General features: G+C 36.9%; 1 protein-coding gene across 1 annotated transcript in view; it reads right to left on the bottom strand.

Moving 5' to 3' along the window:
- Positions 1–983: 983 nt before the first annotated feature.
- Positions 984–22,220, bottom strand: part of LOC134851889 (melanotransferrin-like) — a 123,049-nt gene continuing 101,812 nt past the window's right edge. Inside the window, exons 18-20 of the mRNA XM_063868164.1 lie at positions 3,793–3,919; positions 3,035–3,236; positions 984–1,139 (exon numbers count right to left, since the gene is read on the bottom strand). Of these exons, the coding sequence (XP_063724234.1) occupies positions 984–1,139; positions 3,035–3,236; positions 3,793–3,919 (485 nt within the window). The remainder of the gene's footprint in view (positions 1,140–3,034; positions 3,237–3,792; positions 3,920–22,220) is intronic.

Genomic DNA, 22,220 nt, shown 5'->3' with positions numbered 1-22,220 from the left:
TGACCAAGCTTGTGAACAGTAAGTTATAATTGGAACGATGTAGCCAGTATACGAGTGGAATTTGTTAACCCATGAGCACGTAGCGGATATGTTTCCTTTTAATTGGAAAAGGGCTCCTGTTGCCTTTTGGGAACGCATTTTACAGATTTCGTCTGATTCGTTAATGAAATATTTGTCTATATATTGACGAGTAAGATACGGCCGTTGTCTGTTTAGTAGTACATAACCCCTTTTACTATTTCAAAGGCAATTGTGAGAAAAAAGACTTCACTGCACTGCCATTTTTACGTCTCAAGGTCTGAATTATCTTAAAAATTTCAGATGATGTCCAAGTAATGTGTTAAAAAGTATTTAGAGAGTTGCAAAAAAGTAGAACAAACAAAGTTTAACAAAAACGCATATCATCTTTTCAGGCAATTATTGCATGCAGAAGCTAATTTTTAAGACAAACTATGTAACAAAGTCACATAAATAATCAAATTTCCATGCGAAAAGTGCTCAAAATTAGCAGATTGCTTTTAAATATTTCTGTCTCTTCCAAGTTTTTGCGATATATTATTTAGTTAAGGCCAGATTGTTGGCAAAATCGGCACCGCATTAAATATTTGAAAACTTTAAGTTGTGCAAGCTTTTACGATCTGTTTTTTATTTCGGAAATTATGTTTTTGTATTAGCCGAAAATTCGTTTTCGAAATTATAATTTAGGGAGAAACATTATTAAAATGTGAATTTGAACGTTTTCGGAACAATGTCCATCCTCAGGTTATTAAAACCGAAATAATTTGATTTACAGACTTTAAAACATTCCAAAAGACGATTAGGTGGTTCTAAACCAAAAATAAATTCTTTCCATTCGCTATCTTTAATTTTCCTTAAATTTCTGAGATATTGAATATTACTTAGCGTTTCCTATATCTAACTTTTCAATTTTACATTTTTTTCGATTGATGTTTTCGATATTTCAAACCGAAAATGATTTTGAATTAAAATCTAAGTGTTAGCTCCTTGCTAATGAACTCATCCCGCGTGTAGATCTCTGGCCTCAGTTTCCTAATAAAAAGCGCTTTCAGTGTTTGGAGTTTCATTGCGTTGAATGATCTATTATCTCCCAATTCAATTGCGCAGTGGTCGTTTCTTCCCTACAACAAGACAGCTTGTAGATCACATTGGGTTTCAGATCATCAAAGAAAGACGACTTAAGGGAGGGAAATTTCCTGTTCGTGAACACAATTTGTGCATTGGTGATGCTGCGAATCTTGTTTGCAAAGAATTGACTTTGATTTCCTCGATATTGAAGCATGAGCATTGGGGAGTTACTCGTCTCGCTTGTCATCAGTTGTTCAGGTTTCTGTCTTCGTTGGTATTAATTTATCTCCAAGAATTTTGCTTAGTGTTTCTGATTCAAGTTTAGATGACCACTCCTCTGGTTGATGATTTTCCTTCAATTATTATTACTATTAAAAGAAGTACAAAATACACAAAGGAGTTTTCTCCTAAACCAAGAGAACAAATGCGCACAAAACAGCTTATAAGCGCCAAGTAGAGCTCAAATCGTGATGGTAGTTGTCACGAAAATAAGAAATAGCGAAGCAAACGTCCTTTCAGCCAGATGGGCTCCACTAAGTCAACCATGGTGGGCAATTTATTAGCAAGTTTGGGAGCTCTGTATCTAAAATTCTGCTCGCACACCTTTCTTCGTGGTTTTTGAACATCAAAAAAATTCGGTCGGCTAGTTGCGTGCCGTAGCTGTGAGCGGTGACTTCGAGGTATCCCATAACATTTGTAACAGTCGCTTACTTAAGTCACATATGAGGTTAAAGCAAAATAGGCCCTATAACCTTTGGCTCAAGAGTCAGGGACACTATCTCTTGTGTGTTTCTACCTCAAGCGGTCGGAGCCAATTCGGTTCACTTGCGACATGAGACTAAAACCTTTGTTACAGCTTAAAGGCCACTACCAAAAAAAAGGTTTATTACAAAATTAAAAAAAAGGGTTTGTATAAATACCAAATGTCTCCTCACTCTAGAAAATAAGAAGGTCCCCATACTTAGGTCTCAAAATAACTAAAACACGAGAACGCCGTTAAAAACAGGGTCAGAACCCTACATATAGTTACTTTTTATTAGACAGTGGACCTTTGATCCATTTCAGATTTATCAACCTTAAAACTCTCTCTAACTCAACATAACAATATAAAACACACTCAAGAAATTTAAATTGGGTGTTCACATACCAGCACGATCTCTAGAATTGAGTAACTAAAATAATAATTAACTCTAGCACAAATGGAGTAACCACGTTTAACTCAAGAAGTTTCGAATAAGTCAGTTTTAACTCAAGAGACAAGTTTTGGTTCTGAAACTTTGAGAGACTTTGGTTGTCGACCTTTCCACCGAGGGTTCACTCTGGTCCACTTCTAATGTATATCTCCTCTACTCGCGATCACTCTGCCTTCTGTTTCGAATAAGACAGCTCTACTCTTGTTCGAATTATGTATCAGAAATTGCGAATAGCAATTTCCCGCTGCTATTTTTGACTATTTTGCCGAGATTGTAGTTCAACTCTTCTGATCTTATTTTCTGATATTTTCAGTTGTCGCGAGAAACCTGAGCATGACATGCTCAATTCAAATTTTTGAAAATTTCCATTTCATCCCAAAATCATGTCTTTTGCGTCGCTCAAGGTCAAACTTCCAAACATGACCGACTGGCACAATCAATATCAACAGCACCACTCAATAATTTAGAAAGCTGCATTAAATCAGTAAACTGTAGATACAGACTCAATGATAGAACTTTAGAAGCATTAAGAGAATCATGAGAATTTGATAGACCAGTGCACCAACGTAACACTTTTTTTGCACTGTCTCAAGTTTCAGGTCACCGAGATCTGGATACCAGCACGGGCAAGCATACATAAACTGCGGGAGAATCATTGACTTGTACAAATCTAACTTAGATGCCGTTGACAGATTGGGAGAACTGCGACATAGCATGAAAAAAGCGCTAAGGGCTTTTTGACATTTGAAGTTTACGTGTTGATGCCACTTCGAGTCAGGTGTGATAATAAGACCGAGATCTTTCTGCAAGTCGATAGGAGCAAGGACGTTGTCATTCATTAAAATTTCAATCTCCGATGAATGCAGGAAGCAAAGTCTATTGCACTTGGCAGGGTTCACAGTTAGATTAGATTCACGGCACCAGTTGTACAGCTTGTCAACATCACACTGTAGGTTGCTAGCAGGTAGCCCACAGCTAACAACTTGGAATCGTCAGCGCACAAGAGGGCCAGGTGAAATCACATGAGTCCGGTTGGTCATTGATCAGAATCAGAAAGAGTAATGGTCCCAGGAGAGAGCCCTGTGGAACTGCACTAGTGACTCTTGTTATCCGCAAAAACCTATCACTCACCTTGACGCGCTGCGTTCTACCAGATAGATAAGACTTCAACAGTTTTAGAAGCTTTCCACCGACGCCAACACGATAGAGTTTTTGGAGAAGGACACCATGTTCGACTTCGTCAAAAGCCTTTTCGAAATCTGTGTACACCACTTGTACTTCTTCGCCGGTGGCGACGCTTTTGTATACTTTGTCAAGATAAACCAGATAAAACAGATTGCTTTCTATTGATCAGCCTTGCTTTATGGTAAAGTTCCCATGTAGATGTGCTCCTAAAAAAAATGTGCACCGTACCTTCTGTTACATTTTTTTGTGCTGCAATGTTGCGCAACTTCTGAAGTATAGAAGCCTGCCAGTATCCGTTGGTTTTTGGTACCATCCACATTTAACTTGCCTGTTGCCATCTACATTTATATTAATGTCCAGGAAAGCCAAGTCAACGTTCTCATTTGGTGTTTTAAGCGTGAATTGTAAGTTAGGGTGCAATTTGTTGGCAGCATGCAATACCACGCTCGGGTCACCTTTAACAGTCCTTACAATATTGTCTACATATCATAGGAAAAATTTCACCCCTATCATCGTCATCTCGCATTCACTACTCTCATTGCACAATTTGCAGAACCAAACTTTTTCTGATATGTCTTTGTAATCCTCATCCGAAATACCATCACAATCTTCATGACACCAATTCAAACAAATTTTACATTTCACTTCCTAGTTTCTGAAAGTCACCCTTCTTTTGCATTTTGGGCATTTTCCGTTCATGTCCTCTAGGATATCAGTCTTTTGAGGGATATCCATAGAAAGAAATTTTTCACAGTCTTCTACCCAAAGTTTTGCCAGAATGACTGCTAGTGCACATCCAGGGGAATGATACTCTCATTAGAAACTAATTTAGTATTCTCTATCATAACCCTAGCTGCTTCAGTGTTGGTCTCAAAACATGCTCCCTCAATATTATAAAAAAAAATTTGCTAGTATTTTATTCACTTTCTCATAAGAACTACCGGGAAGAGAGAGGACCGGTCGTGGCGGTGTATGACTTTTATGTACGTTAGCCAGTCCATAAAGTTGTGCTGGTTGACTACCAGATGACCTCAACCTCGCATATAAGCCATCTGTGATCTCATCCCTTTTGTTCATGGCCATTAATTTTTTGTTCAGGTTTTTTTTCATTTTTTGAACAACTGAATCATTCATATTATCATGTCTCTCAAATTGTTCTGATTCTAGCAATTGGGTCAGTTTTCCTTCAAATGTGTGTTTTTTCATGACGCAAAACCCAACACCCTTATCAAAAGGTACCGCCACTAGTTCGTTGTTTTTGAGATCTTTTCTAGCTTTTTCAATTCCCATATCACGTGAAGTCTTGCGTACTTTTTTGTACCACTGAGCAGCCGCTTCAATTTCACATAATTTTTGGCCAAGCACGTCATGCTTCTTCATTCAGTTCCGAAAAAAAATCTATGTCTGCTAAGAAGTGGACTTCATTGAATTTGTCTCGGACTGGATGTTTAGGCCCCATAGACAGTAACTCATCCACCCATCCCGGCATTTTCATATCATTTAGTACTTTTACCGCTTTTTTGTGTAACTTTCCAGGGGGTCTGTTTTGTCGATCATCTAACTTCTCAATTTTCTTAGAGTGACTGAGGCGCGTGGCTAAAGCGTTGTCCCTTGCTTGACGCAAAACATTTTTAGTGACCGATGGCCATAATCTCTCAACAATTGTTCTCCTAACTATGTCCCTTACCTTGCCGAAGCCTTCCGCTGCCCTACCGCGTTCCTCTTTTGCCCTACCCATCTCTGTCCTAAATAGTTTAATTTGAAAGCTGTGAACTGCTTGGTCTGAAAACACCCCATTCTTAGGTACCCTAAACCGCAAAACATTTGGTATTATATCGGTATCTAGGCACTTTCTTAGAAAATTAAGGCAAAATTGGCTATTGTTAAAGCTATTTAAGTGCTTTTCATGATTCAATACAGTTTTCTGAATCTCAGGAACGTCGGTCGTAAAGACATTGTGTTCATTGCACTGCTGGCCACGAGAAACAAAAACTAACAAGGCTCTAACAGCGCAAATCCAAAGTGCAACTAACCTCACTGTGGTTTAGACTTGTCGTCCTCCTGCTGTCTATCCTCAGCTACATGCTTCACCTGCGCCCTGCGCCGGGTCTGCGAATGTTTTTTTTTCCTGCTTCTTTCTTTAGAAATCAGCTCAGGCAACCGCTCCTTGTGCTCCCAAACCAGGCGCAAAGACTTTAGTTCGAGCTCGTGTTGTTTGTGGAGCTCGCTGTAACCTTCGATAATCTTGGGTTGACACTTTTGCTTGAAAATGGAGTCCAGAAAGTTTTCGACCGAGATGGTTAGAATCCCCGTCTTTATCAATTCCTCCAAAACGTTTTGGGTCCCCTTCCTTTGACAGTATATGGCGGCTCGAATATGATCCTTTCTATCTTCTAGATTTTTGATGAGACCTCCGATTGAGCTAGGCGAAAAATTGTTCGTCCCTCTTGCTTTTCAAAGAGTTATTGATAACGTCGTGCCCAAACAAACAGTTATCCTTTTCCCTCAGTGGGCTTTTACCGTGCAAATTCAACAGATTCTTGTCCCTGTTGACTTGATTGTGATTCAATGCAAGGCCCGGTATAGCTGTGACGTGCCCCAAATACTTTATTTTTTCCTCTGCGTCGAGGTATTTCAGGCTGTGCGCAAGGTAACTGGCTGCCATAAAATGGATCTTTCTCCACATAAAAAATTTAGAAAATGACTCTAAAAAGAATTTAAAAAAATAGCAAAATTTTTTTATTTATCTTTCTCAAAGTTTCAAATAGCTAAATGTTTCTCAAAAACCTGCGCCCTCGGGTGTGTAGAACAGTTCAAAATTCAAGTTTTTAGCTTTTTTGGGGTCTAAAGTTACTTATAAACTGTTGAGAAGAAAAAAATTATTAAATTGTGAATTCGAAAGTTTTTGGAACTATATCCATCGTCAGGTTAACAAAATTGATGTAAAATGTATTACAGACATTAAAACATCAAAAAAACCATTAGGTGACTCTAAACAAAAAACAAATCTTCCCACCAATCAAATTTTTGCAATATTACTTCAGAATTTCTCAATCTTAAATTTTCCTCAAACTTCTGTGATTTTTAATCTTACTTAGCGTTTCCTTAGGCTAACTTTTCGATTTTAAATTTTTTCGATTGACATGTTCGGTATCTTAAGCCAAAAACTTTTATGAACTAAATTCTAAGTGTTAAGGGTCAGTTCACCTGAAAATAAGGGTCAGTTTCCCTTGAGTTATAGTTTCGGGAACTGACACTTTAATTTTTTTTAGAAATTAAAGCTTAAGGGAACTGCCCCTTAAATTATATTTTAGAAAACAAATTTTCGGCTTATACAAAAACATATAAATTTCGAAATAAAAAATTGACATGTTTCGAAATTGGAAACGAGACAAATTAAAAAAATAAACAAAATTTTATTTACTTAAAAGATAGAATTAAGAGAATGTCTCAGAATGTTAGGTCTGATGAAATAATCATAAAAAATTTTGGCGCGAATTTCAAAATATCAAACTTCTGATTTGTTGATTTTTCATAATTTTGTATTGCCTATGTCTTAGGATTTTTCTATGATCGATGGTCATTTAAAAAAAAAATTCTTTTTAACCTGATGATGCACAAATGTGCAAAAACGTTCGTAATTTATATTTTTAATTTCACTCTATCTCGTTCTGAGTTTTGTAAAACAAAAACACCCAAAGGCGGTGAGCTAGATTTTAAACTGGTTTTTCATCTCAATGAGGAACCAGTAAAACGTGTACGGAGAATTGTTCAGAATAATTCTGAAAAATTGTACATAGAAATGTACAAGTTTTCAAAATAATTTTATAATTTTTTCCTCGAAGAATTTATTGCTCTTTGTTTTTGTGTCTCTCCTTTTTATTGTGCTGTTTCATAATGTCAGTGCCAGACTGGCTTATATAATAGCCACAAGTTCGCTACACCATGGTTTAAAGGATCTGCAATCGGAAGAGGGAGACACTCACTCAATCCAAACACAAACAACAGGGAGACTAACTTGCAATTTCTCCAAGACAAGTGTTCCTGCATTTAAGCGAAGACATTGTGGTGTGGCACGACGTCATCAACAATTCAATTAGCAATAATAGATCAAACAACTATCAACCCGATAGTCCAGAAGATTTTTCCAACTATCCAAAGACAAGAAGTACATGAGCCGGGGCAATAGTGTATTGTAGGAGGAAGAGCCAGCCCGAAATTTAGGAAGCGCTGAGACAAAAAGGGAAATTTATCATTCCCGCGACCAAGTACCTCCTATCGAAGAGGATGGGAAAACACGAGCCAGAGGTGGTGAGAAAGTACTTGGAGCTTCATCAAGATAAAGCCCTGGAGTTGAAGTCACTCAGGCTGTTAGTTGAGAATCAGGGAAATCTACCAGGACTGATTGGCAAGACAAGATCAGCCGAAAGTAGACCCTCACAGACAAGGAGGAATACACTAGCGAAACGGAAGGAGAGGGACCAAGCAGACGTTACTTCATCAAACTGTTAGTGTTGTTTTGTTTGTTCTTTGCCTCGTGAGGTTCATTCCTTGTGACCTGCGAAAAAATGAACTCAACAATTATCCTGCCACCATCTTTACGACGGATACTAAAGAACAAAATTTCGTGGAAACTGGTGCTAAGTTAATTTAACGGTATCTTAAACCAAATAATTGTTTTCTTAGACTTAAGTTCCTGAGGAAATGCTCACAAAACGATATAATACCGGACTTTTTGTGATTTCGGGTGACGGAAAATGTTTTTTTTTTCGGACAAAACTGTTCCCTGTTTTCAGTTAAAGATACTCAAAAGTGAAAAAGTAAGGCTAGAAATGGCGAGAAGAAGACTAGCGACAAGTTAGGGAAAGCGAGATTGGTAGTGCAGCGGGGGTTGATAACAAATCTTGGCCGTCAGTTTTGCACTTCATTATAAATGTGAACAGAAACAGTTCAAGCACAGTAATTGAAACTCTCAAAAACAAATCGCAAAATTTTCAGCAAGACAAGATAGATCGTTAGGCAAAGAAGGTGACAGGTCAGTAATAGATGATTTCAGGGCATTGATTTGACAAGTTGGCTGCAAGAAGTTTTATCCCAGGGACCCAAACCCCCGGTTCGCCCTAAATTCAAAGGAAATCATTTTTTGGCTGATGTCGATCATTTTTTATCCCAATTAAAAAATTAGAACGTAACAGGGGAGTCGCTGTGTGAGATTGAAGCGGCGGCTGAAGCCCATGTAAAGCGAATGAAACAAGCACCATCTGATAGAAGCAAAAAATTAAAAAAATATATCTCAAAAACAACAATTTTTTTAGTAGTGCCATTTTAAAAAAGGGTTGGGTTTTGCATCATGAAAAAAGAACAAAAGGAAGCCAAATTTTAGAAGTTTAACACTCAGACCGATTTGAAGCAATGAATAGCACTGATAATTCGGTGATGTTAAAATTTGAGAAATTTATCAACAGGTAGTCAACCGGCTCGTTTGTGAAGCTTAGCAAAAGTACACAAGAAAGACATATCACTGTGCCCTCTTCTATCTCTGTCTTCAAGTAAATATGAGAAACTCAACGAAATATTGGCCAATTTTTTTGATAAAACTGAGGGAGCAAAAATAAAAACAAACACGCAAGAAGCACGAGAGACTTTTGAGGAGGTTGAATTAGACTCTGATGAGAACATAATTCATGTAGAATTTAAATTTTGTACACTAATGATTCACTCAAAAAAGCTATAGACATTGCACTCAGAAAAGTTTATGAGCAGGAGGAGCCTCCAACATTGCACGCAATACTAAGAAGAGATTGCTAAACCTTGCTGTAGGTCAACTACGCCTCAAGTGCAATGTTATCCGGTATACACAGAAGGATGTCTAAATTGGTTCCATCTAAAATGGGGTAAGCTTCAAGAAATGGAATAAAGAAAAAAAAAACTAATACAGTTTGGTTTTGCTCGGCATGCTGTGATTCAAGACAAAGAAGCCAACACTCAGAGAAAATAAAACTCTTTCTGAGATATGTATATGATATCGCGAGAACTTCGAAAGATGCAGAAGAATTCTTAAACGCTGCAAATCAGTTACATCCTAATCTACAGTTTACTTTAGAAAAGGCTAAGGAGAAAATCATTTTAGCCTTTCTTCACGTTAACGTTAATGTGGACGCACTTGAAAACGTAATCTGTAGATGGTATCAAAAACAAACCGATACAGGAACAATTTATAATTTTAGGAGCTGCGCTCCACTCCAATATAAGAAAAACTTAATAGAAGGCTCAGTTCCTTGATTTTTTAGAAGCAGTATAACGGGGAATAAGTTCGATGAGGCCATAAATGTAAAACGAAAACAATGGTTGGACAAACAATGCCCAGAATCTTGGACTGATGAAAATGTTTCGAGGACCCTGGACAGACTCATCAAAGCAAAAGCCAACAAGAGCATTGGTAAGGACCTACACCAGGTGAGTATTGATAATACAGGCACACCACCCATGATGATTGCTCAGGACCGAGGGAATAAAGGTCTGATATTTGCAAATAAGGTGAGGAACATAATCAACGCAACAATTGTTTTCAACACCAGAAAGCTGAAAACCTGCCTACCATCCTTAAAATGTTCTTTTTACGCGTGAATCAAAATCGAAAACAGTTTAAAAGATTTCATGTTGTGGATGTATTTCTGTCTAGGTTGGCCAAACGGTTCGACATCTAACCACTAGAACTTACAATTACCGAAAATAGGACTCACCCGTAGGACAACATCTAAGGCAATGTCGAAATGAGGGCACGAGTGCGGGAACGTCATGGGACGTTATAGACCAAGGTAACACCAACATCGAGCAAGTGACATTAGAAGCACTTCATATCTTGAGGAGAGACCGAGAAAAAATACGCGCGTTGAGTTCGGGAGCAGGGAACTGACACTTAAATTATAATTTCGAAAACCAAGTTTCGGCTAATACAAAAACATGTAATTTGCAAAATAAAACACTGACATGTTTTGAAATTTTATACTAATTTAATTTTAAGATAAAAATAACAGAATGTCTCAGAAACTTTGGTCTGATGACATAATCATGATGTAATTTTTATGCAAATATAAGTTTGCAATTTTTTGATTAAGTGGATTTTTGTGTTTTGTATAGCCAACATCTCAAAATATTATTTTGATTGAAGATTTTTTTAAAATAAAACTTTAATACTTTCAAACCTGATGATTCTCAAACGTGCAAAAAATTTGTAATTTACCTTTTTAATTTCTTGAAGCTATTTTATGAAGAAAAAGATAAAAAGAGGTAAATTAGGCCATATCTCGGCTCTTAAAAGTTTTGGAAGTCATTTTTGGAAGCCTTATTTACAATCTTCGAGTCTATCCTGAAAGCACCCCCACCAAATGGTTGGAGCAAAAAGCGACCTTTCTCGAGAATCAGAAAAACTTGATTGGCCATGTTTGCACCACCTAAATTTTTCTAAGAGCCTCCCACCACAATGTCACAACTTTCAAGATCTGTTAACTGTTTCAAATCTTACTTCTTTTAAAATGGATTTAAAAATTATAAGAAAAGCTAGTTCTCAGAAAAAAATTATATGAGTAATCATTTTTAACAAACTACATGAAGAATTCCTTTACTGTACACCACCCTAGAATTGAGAGTTTTAAAGGTTTTTTTGTTTTCTCAATCTCCATGTTTTGAAATAAGACTGAAAAATCATAAAAAACGCCATAACTTGGAAACCAGAGAGATTCGAGCAATTACCTTAGTGGGCATAATTGCAGCACCAGATTCTACCCTAAAAGCGAGGGTACCCCGCTATAGCGTTGACAATTTGTCTTTCTGTAAATATTCGTGACGTCACTGCATGAAGCCATGTTATCGATATTCGCCATTTTGATAATGCCATATCTTGAAAAGCAGAGAGATTTGAGCAATAACCTTTAGTGGGCAGAATTGCAACGCCAAATTGTACCCTGAAAGCGAGGGCACTCCGCTATAGCGTCGACAATTTATCTTTCTGTAAATATTTTTGACGTCCCTGCATAACGCAATGAATTCAATTTTTGCTCTCTGATATCAATGTTTATGTAATTCAATTTAACGTTATACAGGAGATCAAACGTATTTTGTATTTTTATTTAACTATGTAAACATTGATAACAAGTCTATGAACCATTACAGAGAGGTTTAACCGAGCTTTGAACCAATTGATCAGGTAGCGAGAAAAAAATAATTCAATCATGCTCTGACTTGCTTTGATCGATTGCTCTGACTTGCATCGTAACATATCAAAAGAATAAGAAACACTGATATCCGGTAAGGCAAATTAAATTTATAGCAGCTTGACAACATTCTACCGCTGGGCAACATACAAGACAGGATTGACTGTATATGACATGGTGACAGGTGTGGGATAATCTATTTCTGGATTCGAAACAAGTCGACAGCAATTGAAGACTACAACACATGAGAGCAAACCTTGAAAACAGCCACAAGTTGAAACTGAACAGACCACTACGATTTGATTTACATTGCAAGACTCAAATATGGAAATCAGAGCCACAATCATTGATCAGCCGAGACAGCCAGGAGAGAAAGAAGACTTACCGTCAACCCGTAATCGAAAAATTGAAGCACAGATGCAGATTTTGACCTACCTTATTGCTGTTTCTGGTAGCAGTAAGAGTAGTGAGCTACTGACCCAGCAGAAAAGAAAATGGATATTAGGCATCCATTGACAGTTAGCTCAAAGCAACTCAAAAATTTCACACGCATAGTAAATTTTTGTCGATTGAAAAAAAAAACTTTCCAAAAAGTGAAGTAACCAAACGTTCAGCATACTCTATTAAAACTATCAGCCAAATCAGCGCAGTAATCCAAACAAAAACCGCTAGTTGATTGAAAATTACCCAAACTTGCTATTTTTTTAGTCACCCCTAAGTTGAATGAGTGCTGAATTGTTATCATCATTTCTATCATAAAATTGACTTTCATTCAACTGTAATAAGATGGCACATGCGCAAATCTCGATCCAACTTTTCAGAGGAATGGAGAAAAAGACTTCTTGCAATTCGAGCAATTGTTCCAAGGATGCACCGCAGTAGCAGCCATACCAGCAGTACAACAAGCAAAATTCTTGCAACTAATTCTACGAGACGATGCGCTACCATGCTATCAAACTCTCCCAGCAGCCATCCGATCAAAGGTCCCGAACAGTCTTGCAGCCCTGAAAGATCATTTCTGCAACCCCCAGTCTGAAGAAGTACACGTTCTGAAGTTAGAGCAATTCCGATTCAATCCAAAAGCAGATACGCCTGAAAATTTCCTGTTGAGCTTAACAAAAAAAGCGTATCAAGCGTATTCAACACCAAACTTGTCGGCCGTAGCCCCAATTGACAGTGCAGCCGCAGATCCGGCGGTAGAAGCAACGCACTTCCAATCGGAAACAGCTCAAAGACAAGAAAGATTAGACGCAGACCAAACAATGGGCAATTGTTCATGAAGGAGTGCCAGGCTGGTTGGGATCAAAACTAATGGAGCAATCTCTTCGTACCACAGTTAAGAACTTTTGTAACTTGAGAAGAAAGCAAATCACGATTCGTGAGATCTGCAGAACTAATGATTACTCTGAAGGACAAAACCTCAGAAAACCTCATAAGCGCTCTAACAAAGCTCTCTACAAATCATGGAGAGGCAGCTCGACTAATTGAGAACAGAAATCAGTTTCTTAGCAGTAAGAAAACTATCCAGAAACCAGCCATGTACAAAAAGCAGCAATTTGAGGCGCTGAATCAAAACTAGTTTCCTGCACCAATGCAGCAATTCGTAAACTACCCGCAATAACAACCAATAGTTGCAAATCGAATGCAAGCTGCTACTCAAGATCCTAACTGATTTTTTATACCAATGATTCGATCATCAGCAAACATTTTGTGACATATGTCGCAAATTCAAACGCTTAGCAAGTCAGTGCTGTTGGAGACAGAAACAACAAGGTCGAGATCAGTCTTTCCCATTCCAAAATGAGTCAAAAAGCAAGTAAAGCCAATGAGACAGCCGCCCAAATCACAAAAATTTTTTAAATAATCTATATCATCAATTAAACAATCAGTTCAACCTGATGAGATAATCAACCTTTAAGCAATTAGTCCTGCGGAATGAACACTATTGACGTACATCAAGTTACGTTTCTCATCAGCAACTCAACGAAGAGCCCTGGTCGACACAGGAGCATGAACTGTCATCTCAGAAAAAAATTTTGAGGGTTTGAAAAACAAAAAATCTGTATTCTGTCATCTTCAAGTAAAGGAACTAAAGCTTAAGGAAGTCAGAATGGCAAGAGGCCAACTAGTGTCAGTGTAAACGGAGGTTACACTAGAAGTCAGATTGGCAGACATGACACTTGTAGAATCTTTTCTCGTTGTATACGCAGCCAACTCAATTATACTTGGAAACTCTTTTCATAAAAACACCATATTCACTTTTGTCCTAAGTATAATTTACTACATTTCCCAGATTTAACGCTGCCAATCAACGAATATAAACTTCCACATGAGCCGAGACCAATCAATCGAACAAAATAATTTTTTTTTTATTCTAACAAAACAGCAAAATTTAGCTCAACATCAGACATGGAATGATAGTTATAGAATGCATGTCAAGACAAGGAAAAAACTACAGGAATAGTAATACAATCAATTAAATTCAAAATCGCATTCATTTCCTCAATAAGTGAAGTTCTGAAAAAACCTTGTTACATATCAACGCGTTTAGTATCACTGATCATCCCATAACTTTGCCTTTCGAAGCTGAAATAGGGAACTTTCCATAGGGAACGATAAATTTTGGTTTCTTACACCCAAAACTTGTGAAAACCCGGATTTACTTCTACAAATTCAACGTGGAATTCACTACCAAAATCTTCTTTTTCAAAGTCTTGAAACCCTTGAGCCGAAAGCTAATTTTTGAGATAGATTGACCTGCATTAGGAATTTCAATAGGGAGAACTCTGTGCTGAATGAAGACCAAAGGACAAAATTGGAAAATTTGCTGATCAAATGTTTTGACATTTTCGCAAAACATAGCTTTGATGAGGGTTACAATTCCGACTGACAGATAAAGCTGTTATCGGAACACCAACGTCCTCTTTACACACAAGGACCACCCACACCGATACATTTGCGACACAAATTGACAGTTGAATGTGCCTTATTGCACTGATTTCGACTGATAGGAACATAATTGCACTCAAATTTTAGTAGTCCACTGTTTGCACATAGAAAACCATCGGTCAAATTGCGAATGTTGATTGACCTTAGGGAATAAAAAACAGCACCAAGACGGGTTACATAAAGAGCAAATTCCCATCTCAAACATGACCGATAAATTGAATCACTTCGACGGAAACATTGTGCTTACGAAGTTAGAATGTTCTCAAGCTTATCCACGTGTCAAAATGGCAGTTGCTTTTTTCAGTCCATCTTTTGGCATTTAAGTATGGATTGCGAACTTACGCCAACAAATGCCTTGCTCAAGGTTTAAGTAAATCTATCACGGGATTCAGCTCATTCATACGCCACTACCACGACAGATGCCTAGCAGCTGATTTGTGTACTCAGTTCATTGATGACATAGGAGTAAATTGACTGTAAGTAAATTCAATGAAAATATACCAATTTTCGAAAACTTTTCAATGCATAAGAAAGTCCGGACTCAAATTTTCACCAAAAAAAATGTGAGAACTCGAAGGATTGAAATTTTTTCACACTCACTTAGATACAAAAAAGACAGATCTTGGAACGACTTTCATATCAGAACTCATGCATGAATTGACAACACTGCTCAAAATGAAAATCAACCACGCGATGCTGAAACATCAGCAGTCAATTGGCACTGTTGAACAATCACAAGGACCTCTTAGAAAAACACTGAGATTAAAAAATGACCAACAATGGTCAGATTGGCACAAATATGTTCGATTGGAAATATTTATTCATAGCAAATCATACTATTCATCAATTGGATGTTGTCCAAGCTCAATTTTTTACTGAAGCGAAGCGACAAAACCTCCTGATCCTCACATCAATTCGAAATGCACCTGCAACAATTCGACTATCAATTCTGATAGGTAGGCCTCAAGCACCAGCAGTACGTGCATCAATAGCAGCTGGTTTTCTGTCAATTTTTGCGCAGTTACCACCACCACTAGCAGTACCATCACTTGATCTTCCAACGGTCACAAATCCGGAGCCACTAACTCCATCTCAACCAAAATGAAATGAAGGCCTAACTCACCATAAGCCAACCGGTAAGCCAGCGAAAGGAGCGCAAGAGAATAGTTATGGTAAAGGACACAATTGGTCAAACTCTTTCAAGAAGAATCACCGCGAACAAAACGAAAAGCAGCAGCTGAAGCCAGAGATCAATTTTACAGCCAGGTTAGATTCAGCGACGACGTCTGCGTTCACTAAAATACCAGCGCGAGAAAAATGTCTACAAAAAACAAGCCTTTGGGCAATAGATGGACGCGAAATGGTCACAATAACCTATAAAGCAAGGCCAACACCGGAAGAAAAAGCTAAAACACTGAAACAAGTAAATAAGGCTAACAAAAAAAACCTTTTAAGCTATAAAAAGGAAGACATAATTCGATCAAGTGTACGACGCAAGGAACAAACAAAAGTTGAAATTACCGCGAACGAAAGCGCTGTCCCGATTTCGATGGAATCAAACACTTTCTATGAACCAGGATTGTTCTAATTTTCCCAGGTTCCATCGCTCATTGTGTATCGAGTGACTTTCAACTGAGAATGGGAGTAGCTCATCAAATCAAAAATGCCTACCCAGGATTACAAACAACTCTTCAAGCCATGAAAACACCACAAGTCGGAGCATCAGTAGCAGTGCGTATACCACAAGAGAATACATCATTCGTCAACCTAATCACGAAACGTCAATCTTCAATCTAATGACAAAAAAATTTTGATTGCATGAGGAGGCAGCTGATCAAAACAGGTATATCACAAACAGTGTTACCAAAAATAGGATGTGGAATTGATAAATTGAGATAACGATCTGTTTTTGACATAATATACGATGTTTTTCAAAAATTCGTAGCAGGAGAGCTCTGGGAAACGACAGGAAACGACAGTTTTTGCAGTGCATGCTTAGGTACAGTTAACAAATTGTTTTCATCATAAATCTAATTTCATGCCATAAACCATCAAAACTTGTTTTCATCATTAATCAATTTCACCATACCTAGACTTAAGCTGGCTCAATGACAAATTCCCTTATAAATCGTTATGAACAAAATGTTTTCTTCCTCATAGGTGCATTTGATAAATTCATTTCAAAAATTATTAGCTTTCAACACTTTTGATGTACAGATATTCCGTGATAGGACGCAGTAGTAGTCTTCAAATTTGATTGTGAAACTTTGTCCTGAACAATTATAAATTTATCCAGTCAAAAAACCAACCAACCACCCGTGAAGATTTCTTGGAGCCTGTATGACGTCTCTGCATGACGCCATGTTTTTGATATTCGCCCTTTTGATAATGCCATATCTTGAAAACCAGAGGGACTTGAGCAATTAGCTTTAGTGGGCAGAATTGCAACAACAGAATGTACCCTAAATGCGAGGGCAACCCGTTATAGGGTGAAGTATTTAAATTTCTGTAAATTTTTCTGACGTTCTTGCATGACGCAATGATTTTAGTTTTTGCCCTCTGATATGAATGATTCTCTAATTCACCTTAACATTATACTTGAGATCAAACTTATTTTTACTTAACTATGTAAAAATTGATAACAAGTCTATGAACCATTAAACAGAGGTTTAACCGAGCTTTAAACCAACTGATCACATAGAGAGAAAAAATTATTTCAATCATGCTCTGACTTGCTTCGGTCGATTGCTCTGACTTGCATCGAAAAATATCAAAAGAATAAGAAACACTGATATCTGGTAAGGCTAACTAAAATTATAGCAGCTTGACAACAACCTACCGCTGAGCAAAATGCAAGACAGGAATGACTGTATATGACATGGTGACAGGTGTGGGATAATCTATTTCTGGATTCAAAACAAGTCGATGTCAATTGAAGACGACAACACATGAGAGCAGACCTTGAAAACAGCCACAAGCTGAACCTGAACAGACCACAACGACTTGTTTCACACTGCAAGGCGCAGATGTGGAAACCAGAGCAATAATCATTGATCAGCCGAGACAGTCATGGGAAATAGAAGACAACTAGTACTAGTCATCAACCCCTCTTCGATCAATTACCTTAAGTGGGCAGAATTGCAACAACAGAGTGTAGCCTGAATGCGAGGGCATACCGCTGTCGCGTGGAGTATTTAAATTTCTGTAAATCTTTCTGACGTCCCTGCATGACGTAATCATTTTAATTTTTGCCCTCTGATATAAATGATTTTGTAATTCACCTTAAAGTTAAACTGGGCTTCAAGCCTATTTTTACTTAACTATGTTTACATTGATAACGAACTCTATCAACCATTACAAAGAGATTTAACCGAGCTGTAAGCCAAGTGATCAGACAAAGAGAGAGAGAGAGAGAGAGAGATAGAGAGAGAGAGGGAATAAATTATTAAAATCATGCTCTGACTTGCTTCGGCTTGCGATGGAATCTAGAAGAATAGGTCTAACCCAATCATCACTTAGTGCAGGATATACCTAGCCGCTTGTAACATATCAAAACAATAATACACACTGGTAGCCGGGAATGCTAATTATTAAACTAGCAGCTCGATAAAAACCTACCGCTAGACAAAATACAAGACAAGAAAGACTGTATATGACAACATTTTTTATACCTGAGTTTTTTTTTTCAAAAAAAGTTTTAAAAAGTTTTATATATAGGGACATATCTCAAAACCAAAAGGATTTGAGCTATAATACTTCCGGGATAGATTTGGAACGCCTGAGTGCACGCTGATAGCACACCACCATAAGGGTGAGAATTTCTATTTAAAAGTTTGCATTGCTAATTAAAGAAAAAACTAGTTCACGCTTCGGCAGCATTCACGCTTCGCTAGATATATTGTTCAAAAAATAGAATACCTTGAAAATCTAAAACATTGAAGTCAGCGAAACATAATAAACGCTGCGAAATTTTTAAAGAATAGGAATAAGCTAGCCAGGGACTAGAATATGTATCCAGGCGGGTAATATCTAAAAGGTGAGGTGACGCTGCCGGTACTCTTTTCTCTGGTTCAGTGAGTTTTTTGAAGAAAAAAAAATGAAAATGATACTTGAACTAGAACTTCGATCTTCTTAACATAGTGAGTATAGCGAAAAAGATAATTTTATAGTCTTGGATCAAACTGCATGCAATTTACATTTTGTTTTTGACCTGAACATTAGCCTTTTCGTTAGTTAAGTTACGCCCGAGTAAAATTAGGTTTTTGCGGCTTCAGTAAGCTATTGTAAGCCATCATACTAATCTTATTAGCTCAAAACTAGACCAAAAATAAAAAAGTTCTAACCGGTTTTTCAGGACACTGGGTAAACATTTTCAAACAAATTTTCTGTTTTTTGAATAACTAGAAAAGCTTGTATCTAATATGACTCCACCTATTCCGATGATTAACTTTGATACCTGATTTTGTGTGGATAACAAAACGAAAAAGCAGAAAAAAAAAGAAAATTTAAAAAAACACCCAAACACAAATCTTCTGATAAAGGATAGTCAGTTTCTTTGCGACTAGAAAATAAGGTAAGGTTCCCACCATAGTCTTATAAATTAATAAATAAAATTTTTTTTAATTATATTTTTGTTTTTTTCTCTTAAAAAAAACAGTGAACAAAAATATTTAAACGCAGAGGTGAAGCGGAGAATACAACACAATCATAAAAATTACAAGTAAAAAAAAATGAAAAATGTTGAAAGAATTAGGTGAATCAAAACTTTCGTTTGTCTCGATGACAGACACCTAGATCTCAGCTAAAGCTGGAGTTACGTGTTTGATATTCTTTTGAATTTGCTATACCGATGCAGGGCAGAATGTTTGATTTCAAAACCTTAGTTATTTGCAAAAACAAGTAAGTAGAGCGAAAGTTTTATAGGTTTTTGAAGTTTCTTGACCTAATTTTTCTCTAAAAATGTAAGCTGTAGTCGCTTTTCAAGAAAAATTGCACATACGGTGCTTTTTCGATTAAATTTTTTATCTCAGATTTGATAGGTTAGCTTTTTAGAAAATTCAAAAAGTTTCTAAAAAATGGTCGACGTTCAAACACTTGACAATCCAAAAACCCTATTTTTTCCGCTGAAAGCAAATAGTTGCCGGTAAAGCAGAGAAATTTCCTGAAATCGAGTTTATTAAGAATTGGCACGGAGTCAAAAAGCTTCCAATAATGGTCAAAAATTCAAAACTCTCATTTGTTTCAATCAATGAATTTTGTCTAAAAAAAAGAGAGCGTTACACATTATAAATTCAAGCTTCCAGCAAACTTTTGTGTCGATTACACTTTTTATATCAGATTTGGCAGGATATTTATCAAGAAAAGTAACCAAAAACAGTCAACCAATCAAAAAAACAACATTTCCGAGAATCAAAGCTTTTTGTTCACTTATACAGAAAAAAATTCACCCGACCTGTAAATCCGATGGAGCCCATAAGCCTTGGTTTGGCTCTACAAAGTCAAAAGAACTCAAAAATGGTCAAAAAATCAAAATTTTGACTTCGCCGAGGCCAAAATTTTTTTTTGTGTAGAAGAAATTAACAAAGGCCTCTAATGCTGGGGAGCTTCTCATTACCCGTTATCTCCATTAAACCCCAAAAATTCAGATTTGGGATGTTACTTTTCGATAAAAGTTAAAAAAGATATAAAAAAGGATCAAAAATCAAGGGCCATAAACTTTTGTGTCAAAAAATTCGGACATTGTTCGGGTATGTAGAAGAAATTTCCACAACCCGTTTTTTAGAATGAACCAAAAATCCCAGATATGGGAATGCATTTTTTGGTAGCTTCCCATTAGCATTATCGCCAACAACCTCAGGTTATCTCCATTCAGTCCAACCTGTGATTTCGATTCAACCCAAAAACCCAGGTTTGGCAAGGTTGTTCTCGAGAAAAGCCAAAAGTTTTTCAGAATGGTCCGCTTCTTAGATTGAACCCAAAATTCCAGATAGAAAAGTAATTTTTGGTAAAAATTGAAAAATGTAGAAAAAAAAACAATCGAAAAATTATAAAATTGACCTTTCCGAGGTCGATAATTGTTATGAAAACAAAATGGTAAAAGTCTGATTATCCAGGGGCTGGTTCGCACTATCCGTTATCTCCATTGAACTCACAACCTCAGGTTAGTTATCTAGAAACGATTCAAAAAACGTTAACAAAAAATTAAAAATTTCACTATTCCGAGTGCCATATTTTTATGTCTAAGGAATTTTGGGCTTAGTCCAGGTCCGCACTGTTCATTGAAACAAAAATCTTGGATTTGGTTGGTCAATTTTTGAGAAAATGAAAAAATTAAATATAAAAAATATTGGTCAATGATTTCCCCACAGAATTTTTTGAAGGTTATAGACAACGGGGTAACGCAACAAGAGACCAGAAAGGTATGAAGGCAAAATTATTGTCTAAAAAAATAGAGCGTTACACAGTACAAATTTAAGCTTCCAGCAAACTTTTGTGTCGATTACGCTTTTTATTTCAGATTTGGCAGGATATTTATCGAGAAAAGTAACCAAAAACAGTCAACCAATCAAAAAAATAACATTTCCGAGAATCAAAGCTTTTTGTTCACTTATACAGAAAAAATTCACCCGACCTGTAAATCCGATGGAGCCCATAAGCCTTGGTTTGGCTCTACAAAGTCAAAAAAACTCAAAAATGGTCGAAAAACCAAAATTTTGAGTTCGCCGATGCCAAAATTTTCTTTGTTCTTTGTGTAGAAGAAATTAACAGTGGCCTCTAATGCCGGGGAGCTCCTCATTACCTGTTATCTCCATTAAACCCCAAAACCTCAAATTTGGGATGTTACTTTTCGATAAAAGTTTAAAAAGATATAAAAAAGGATAGCTAATACCCACACAGTAGTGAAATATGAGTTTTCATGAAATTGAGCATGTTAGCTGCAATTGACATTTCATGAAATTGAGCATGTCAGCTGCATTAAGCTTGTCAGCTAAAATTGAGAAGTGTTTTGAGTGATTTTTTTCACCTATTTGATAACTAGGAAAAAAAGTATACATTCCGATTCGATAGCGCTTGCTAATCTCAAGTGTAAGAAACTTTCGTAAAGTTTTTCAGACATGTCTGCAGAAATTTTTTGATTTTTGAAGTTCGTGATTCTCAAATTGGTGCTAAAGAGCACCAAAAATTTATTGCATTTGAGTAAAACTAAGTTTTCACGATATAAATTTAATAAATCATCTTCTGTAAGCCTCCTTAGCCTCTGGTGATTCTTTGGTTCTTCTGGCTCCAGTTTCTTCCGCGCGTTTTTTGTTTTTCCTTCCTGTCTTACGAAGTTGTCTGATGCGGCGGCATCACTTTAAGAAACACGTCTAGGTTCACCAGATATTCACGCAGATCTTCTGGGAATAGCCGGATTTTTTCGGTGTTTCCACCTTTCAAACTAGCCTGAGTTCAAAACCATTAGACAATTCACTCACAGCTCAAAACATCAGGAAAAACCTGACGACGACATATCTAGCTGAAGGGACTTCAGACCGAATGACAAACTCCAGCCCTCAAAAGCACCAAAATAAAAAAAAATCAAAGAAATATACAC

The sequence above is a fragment of the Symsagittifera roscoffensis genome, chromosome 7 (genome assembly GCF_963678635.1).
Source record: "Symsagittifera roscoffensis chromosome 7, txSymRosc1.1, whole genome shotgun sequence".
Classification (NCBI taxonomy): domain Eukaryota; kingdom Metazoa; phylum Xenacoelomorpha; order Acoela; family Convolutidae; genus Symsagittifera; species Symsagittifera roscoffensis.
Note: the sequence above shows the minus strand (reverse complement) of the source record. Positions and strands in the feature narration are given on the sequence as shown.